The 6,955-nt window shown below is 39.0% G+C and overlaps 1 protein-coding gene across 1 annotated transcript in view; it reads left to right on the top strand.

Moving 5' to 3' along the window:
- The first annotated feature begins 2,274 nt into the window (after positions 1–2,274).
- The window catches only part of TRAPPC3L (trafficking protein particle complex subunit 3L), a 45,700-nt gene continuing 41,019 nt past the window's right edge, over positions 2,275–6,955 (top strand). Inside the window, exons 1-3 of the mRNA XM_007057427.4 lie at positions 2,275–2,561; positions 4,500–4,547; positions 6,825–6,922. Coding sequence (XP_007057489.1) covers positions 2,520–2,561; positions 4,500–4,547; positions 6,825–6,922 — 188 coding nt within the window. The 5' untranslated portion in view covers positions 2,275–2,519. The remainder of the gene's footprint in view (positions 2,562–4,499; positions 4,548–6,824; positions 6,923–6,955) is intronic.

Genomic DNA, 6,955 nt, shown 5'->3' with positions numbered 1-6,955 from the left:
GGTTTTGTTGAATGCTGTCTACCCAGTGTATTCAACTAAACTGTTGCATAAAAGAGACAACTAGAAATGAATGGGTAATGATAAAATTAATGTGGATCTTTTAACTCATTGTTAACTTTACTGATTTCTAATCAAATGGAACATTTTTACTTATTTAGACCCCAATCCAGTCAAGCACCTAAGCATGTGCTTAACTTTAAGTACATGAACAGTCCCGCTGTCTTCAGCAGGATTATTTACCTGCTCAACTTTAAACATGTACTTAAACACTCTGCTGTATCAAGGCTTTGTGCACTGAAGCCTGCCAGATGAACCAAGTACATTCAGGTCATTTATCCCTGTATAGTCTGAACTGGGGAAAAAGCTAATGTTGAGAGACACAAATAGTGCAGGTTTAAAGTAGGTAGTCTATTAGTTCTTTGCTTTGTCACTGCTTACAAGTTTAGTTTATTACAGCAGTTAACAGGAATTAAAGATAATGATATGTACATCAAATAAAAGTGCACTGTTAAAATAATAATATATTTGTAATGTATTTTTAAATGTATCTCTATGTGTTTCTCTGCAATGGGAGGTAGGCTACTAAGCACCCATTAGATGCCTATCTGGATCTTTAGGTGCCCAAATTCTTTTAAAAATCCTGCCCTAGATCTGTTTTTAAGATGGAACTTAGGCATTTTGAAAATTTTACCCCTACTTTACTTTGAATTATTTGTTGTTTTTTTAATGAACTTTCCCACACATTTCCAACCTTGCAGGGGAATGTTTACTTGCCTCTTCACACTGGATTGAATATTTTAGAAAATGAATTTGTGAAAACATTTTCATTCATAGTAGTTTAGATACCTCCACCCTTACCTGACTGGAGTCAATGGGACTATTCGTACAGCTAGATACTACTCACCATAAGTCCAGGTAGCAGAATCTGGCCCATTAAGGATTATAACCACCCTGCATATTTCTAAATTTATGTTTGGCCATGACCTAAATTTGAGCCTAAACTAAGTTCACAAAATGGACTAAATTCATCTCTTCTGCTGCAGGAGGATGCAAATTGCATGTCCCTCTATGCCAGGCAAGGGGCACCTGCTGCCCAGATGATAGGGAAATGCCCTGCTGCAAGGGGGGATATTGTTTACAGAAGTGCTTTCCCCAGGGTTCCTCTGGAATGGTGGTTGAAGCATGAAGAGGAATACGAATGTTTTGCACATAAATACTTAAATCTGGCACATAAATACTTTGCCACAACAGTGCCATGTGAATGCCTGTTCTCACTTTCAGGTGACATTGTAAATAAGAAGTGGGCAGCATTATCTCTTGTCAATGTAAATGAACTTGTTTTTCTTAGTGACTGGCTGAGCAAGGAGTAGGACTGAGTGGACTTGTAGGCTCTGAAGTTTTACATTGTTTTGTTTTTGAATGCAGTTATGTAACAAAATATAATTCTACATTGTAAGTTTCACTTTCACGATAGAGATTGCACTACAGTACTTGTATGAGGTGAATTGAAAAATTCTGTTTCTTTTGTTTATCTTTTTTACCATGCAAATATTTGTAATAAAAATAATAATATAAAGTGAGTAGTGTATGCTTTGTATTCTGTGTTGTCATTGAAATCAATATATTTGAACATGGAGAAAAACAGCCACAAATATTTATAATAAATTTCAATTGGGATCCTATTATTGTTTAACAGTGCAATTAAAAACTGCAATGAATCGCGACTAATTTTTTTAATCTAGTTCATTTGTGTTAATCGCATGAGTTAACTGTGATTAATTGACAGCCCTATTTTAAATCTTATTAAAATATGTAAAATATGTTTGGCCCACACAAGGTTGTGCTTAGGTTTATATGGCCCTCCTGTGTAATAAGGTTGGGCACCAGTGCTGTAAGCTATAGGAGAGGTGCCTTGGGAGCACCTGCATCTACCCTCTAGGCAGTCTTTCTAACTACCAGGCCCTGCCAATGGTAGCCCAGCAGAAGCTGATAGAGGCTGCAGCTGAATATAGCTCCTTGATTTTATCTTTGAAAAGAATCTAAAGAACAATGACTTTATGTTACAGTGTCTTGTATTTGGGTTTTTATTTTCCACTGTGGAAGCTTTTGTTTGGCTTTCCACAGCAAAAACTGGCATGAACAATAGACCACCTTTGCTATCCCTCAGAGCATAAGAATTTAGAATCATTTGGTGTTGCCTGGCCTGATTGCACACAGTGAGATCCTGCTGTTGTGTATTTGGATTGCAATTCATTCCTAGGGATGGAGCAGCTATTTGTGTGGTTGTGCTCGGAAGCAGATCTGTTGCCAATCAAATTTCTCCTAAAAGGTTTAATGCTTGTAGTAAATAGGAGGAGCATCAGCAACAGCACAGAGTGCAGCAAGCAGATCTAACGCAAAGAGAGGAGAAAACTTTAGGAAGGGTGAAGAAAGAAATACAGTTACTGGAGGGGAAAATGCTTCTTAAAGGAAAAAAGATATAAACCAATGATCATACAGTTCATCATTATTCAAGCAGCATGTCACGGCCAACGAACAGAAGACAAGATAATCACAAAATAGTAAGGCTTATTTAAATATATAAATATTACTTCACATGGACTTATAGCTAGCTATTGTTTTATTGAAGTGTATTGTTTTGTACAGTCATGATGGTGGACTAGCTAGAAAGTAGAAATGTGAACCAAATTTTAGTAGGTCTATGTACCGAGGGATGAATCTGTCAATTTTAGAATGGCTGCACTGAAGACATTTATGGCTTCAATGAAAATATTAACCCTCTTGTGAGCAGGCAATGCTGTGACTTAAAAGAGAATGTTTTTTTGTTTGAATTTCTTACAAAATCAGATCTTGGAATTAAAAGTATTTGTGAAACAATTGACATTAACATTTGCTATAGAAACATTCTAATTTCTCCTGACTGTGACTGTGATATGAAATGTTTTTCAGCCAGCTCTGGTCCGGAACATGATGAATCCAGATGGCAGAAGTCTGCCCTCATTTTGAGGAGAGCAGAGCAGTATCAGTCATGCACTTATCATGAGCCATTCTGCAGTTGCAGGGACAGATGGTTTAGGCAGGGCTCCCGCATATGAGCTGCCCAGCTGGAGAACTAAATATGCCTCCTTGCTGGCGGACCACACCCTCTTGTTGCTGTGTGGTGCTTGGCCAGCACTGAGGCCAGTCCCCTCTCCTAGTGCTCGGGAGCGATCCTACATTCCTGCTTGCATGAGAGGGACAGGAAATAGTGCACCTGCACTTCACAGGGTAGAAGCTGGTCCTTAGGGCCAAAATCTGCTCCCATTGAAAACAATGTTAAAACTCATACTGATATCTATGGGATCTGGATTCGTCCCATAATGAGGAACTATTGATTGCACAATACAGTATTACATCTAGTAGGGGATACCACAGACAAAAGGATGCCTTTTGCTGTTCCAACTATTATGCTTGCTCAGTATTTTGATCATATGCAGTATCTGTTAATATTCTCCTAATATTCCAAAGCCCACTTTAAAGACTTGGCATGGGAAACTATCGCCGAAGCATTTCTCACACTGCATGAGCATTAAAAAAAAGAAGAAGAAGAATATTCTGTCCCATTAAAGGGCTAGAAAACCAAGGTTGTCAATTATTCTCTAGTTCTCTGACTGTGGTTTTAAGGGGTAAAATAGCCAACTATTGGAAACCTAAGAACACTTGGCTCTAACTTTTTGTTCAGGAGCCTGCCAGCCAAATGTGCGTGTACAAGGATGTTCATTTTTGGATCTCCCCATTCATTAACTTTGCCCAGAAGTATAGATTGGAAGTTTCCTTATTTCTGTTAGGAACTTAAGGTGAATTGTCTTCAATTCTACCAACCCATTTTATATATGATGTAGTTTTTAACTTCTATTTAAAATTACCCCCAATGGGTTCTAGTTGGCACAATGGTGTAGGGCACTAGCCTTCTATTTTGAAAAATAAGGCTTGGGTCATCAGTGAAAATGAATTTGTCAGTACTAGTCTAGTCTCCTGTGAAAAGGTCTGGATAACAGCTCACGCACCAAATCTATTGTTTTCAGGCACCACAAATATTTGTCTGTCTCCAAACCAAAGACGAAGTCTGTCTTAAAAGAGCTCCAGCCAGGGTTAATTTTTTTTCTTGAAAAGAATGAACTAACCAACAATAAAAATGTGACATAGATATAAGGAACCTAAATAGCAGAGTAGGACAAAAAAGAGACTATTTCACTTTGGCTCCAAGTACTAGCTGAGATGTTTTAATTACTATTCTTCAGATAATTTGTATTGTGGTAGCAACTAAGAACCCTCGTCTGGGACCCCATTGTGCTAAGAGCTGAGGCTTATTCCTGCCAATGTGATTTAAATTTCTGTTTAAAGTTTAAACTGCATTTACATTTCAGTCCATCACATTTTGCTTCTTTCTTTCTTTCAGCAGTCACATAAAGAATTGTGTGAACCCTTATCATTTTTCTTTACTTCTTTTTATCTTGTAGGATTGGCATTTACCAAGCATCTCATCCTCTGCATCAGCACATCACATGGTATGCAGCAAATCTAGATTACTATATTTCCTACCATTCCTTTGGATTTTTCAGCAATTCATGTGCAGTGCAAGGTGTTTCAAATATAAACAAATATCATTTTCATTAAAAAAAGTCATCAGAACTTTTCCTCCAGGACAGAATTGTTCTGCTTTTTCTAAAAGTCCCAACAAAACGTTACATTTGACATATTTCACAAAGTCCTCTACTAATGAAGGAACAATCCAGCAGGTGGAATTTCATTCTTGTCATAAAGGGCTCAATTGTGCTCCTGTTTTACTCAGCTGAGCAGGGTTGAGTAAGACCCTCAATTGAAGAAGGCCTACCCCAATTCGGGGTCTGGATCAGTTGTGATGCACTCGTCCCTGCTCTCTGGATACTTCCCTCTATGAGCAAGTGGCTGGGAAGAGCTCAGCTCCACACTGCCCCTATTCACTGACTAGAGCAGAGAGCCAGTCAGAAGGGGGAAAATAAATGGCGCCCTTTCAAGGATGGAAGTAAATTGCACCCCCTCCCCCAACCCAGAGCGAAGGAGGAATTGTGTCCCAAAGTCTCTGAGACACTTGATCTTCTGGGGCTACTCACAGGTTGGTGCCATTTACTCACCAACCTGTACTCAGGACTGTGCCTAAGAGCACAATCTAATCCCTTGCCTACACACAAAAGTTGTACCACTTTAACAGCACTAGTATCGTTAAAAGGGGGGCAGCCCCTTACTGTGGACACAGTTATATCAGTATAAATGTACTTATATCAGTATAGTTATTCCCATACTGGTAAGGGAATAAATTATACTGGTAAAGGCAGCTTTATACTGGTATAACTGCATCCATACTAGGAGTATAACTATTTTAGTAAAAAAAAGCACACCCCTAGCCAAATTTGTTATACGGGTATAACTTTCAAATGTAGACCGGGCCTAACCCTTAATTTTCTCTTGTAATATGTACACTTAGATGTACAAGGTAGCGGGAGCCCTTATACTTGACTTTACACGACGTATTGTTCGGGCATATGTCTGAGCAATCCTGCTCTCTTCCTAAGGGCCCAGGTATGGTATTAACAGGGAAGTCTCACAGTCATGGAAGGCCCCTGGGGCGTTGGTGTAAACCAGCAAGCACAGAACCCAGTGCTTTGTAGAATTCTGAACGTTCTATAGTGAACTGCATGGCTCCATGGAAACTGGGTGTTGGTGTCTCTGAGTTTGTCTACACTGGAAAAGTGGTCAAGGTTAGCTAGCATGTTGTAACTAACCTCAGCCTTTTCCCTAGTGCAGATGCAGGTTAACTCCTTCTACCTCAATTTAGTAAGTCAAGGTCCACTTTTCCTAATATACATAAATCATCTGGGAATAACCAGATCCCCTTGAATATACCATCTCTTCCTGGCCAGTTCATACATTTGCCTTCCTACCTTGTTGATTTGACACAAGGATTTTAGAAGCAGGTAGCTTAGCAGCAGGACAGACTTCTGGCTTAAAAGTGGAAAGTATTAGATATATTTATATGTGTGACAGAAACAGTGTCAGAATAAAACTCTTCAGTTCAGGAATCTGGAGGTGCAATAGCACTAAGAATGGAATAAGAGTTACTGATGAAAAGAATTAAAAATATTGGCCTCTGATTAGATATCTGAGAAGGAGAAGACTCTGGGACTGATTCTCATCCGCTTCTTCTTGTCATTTACACCTGTGCAGAACAAGTGCAAAGTGGGTGTAAAGTGCTACTGTTCTGAACTGACCGCTTTCTGTATCTATTTTGCATTCACTGTGCGCAGATGTAAATGACAAGACTCAGAACCATTGTGCCTTTTTTATTGCAATTGAATTTCACCATCCAGGTTGCTGCTATTCTTGTAAAAGACCTAATACTGTATTGCTTCAATAATCCTGAATGCCATTAGTCTTGGATTTACTTTTTTGCATTATATCTCTTCTTCCTTCCAAAATTCAAACATGATGCTACAGTCATAAAAAAGAATGAGATTAGAAATACCACAGTCTTGCAAATGGTACTCCATGCATGTGTAAGGGGTGTCTGCACAGACCCCTTTGCAATACTGGGGCCTAAGTGAGGGGTGATAATAAAGTAAGGTATACTGAATCCACACCCTGGATATCACTGCCTGTGTGTCCATAGACAGAAGGTTCCTATAAAGATAAATGTTGGGCTTTTTATTCCAAGACACTGTATGAAGTTAGGAGGAGCAATAAGAGTTTGATCCTAGTTTTTCCATTCTCAAACCATATCCACGCTCATTTTCCCCTTTGTTTGACAGAGCAGAGAACTCTTTGTGCTTACCTATGGGGCTTTGGTAGCCCAGCTGTGTAAGGACTACGAAAAGGATGAAGATGTGAACAAGTATCTAGACAGAATGTAAGTAACAAGTTTATTCTGCATTACACATCC

This window comes from Chelonia mydas, chromosome 3, assembly GCF_015237465.2.
Source record: "Chelonia mydas isolate rCheMyd1 chromosome 3, rCheMyd1.pri.v2, whole genome shotgun sequence".
Taxonomy (NCBI): Eukaryota; Metazoa; Chordata; order Testudines; family Cheloniidae; genus Chelonia; species Chelonia mydas.
The sequence above is the reverse complement of the archived record's forward strand: the minus strand, read 5'-3'. Positions and strand labels throughout refer to the sequence as shown.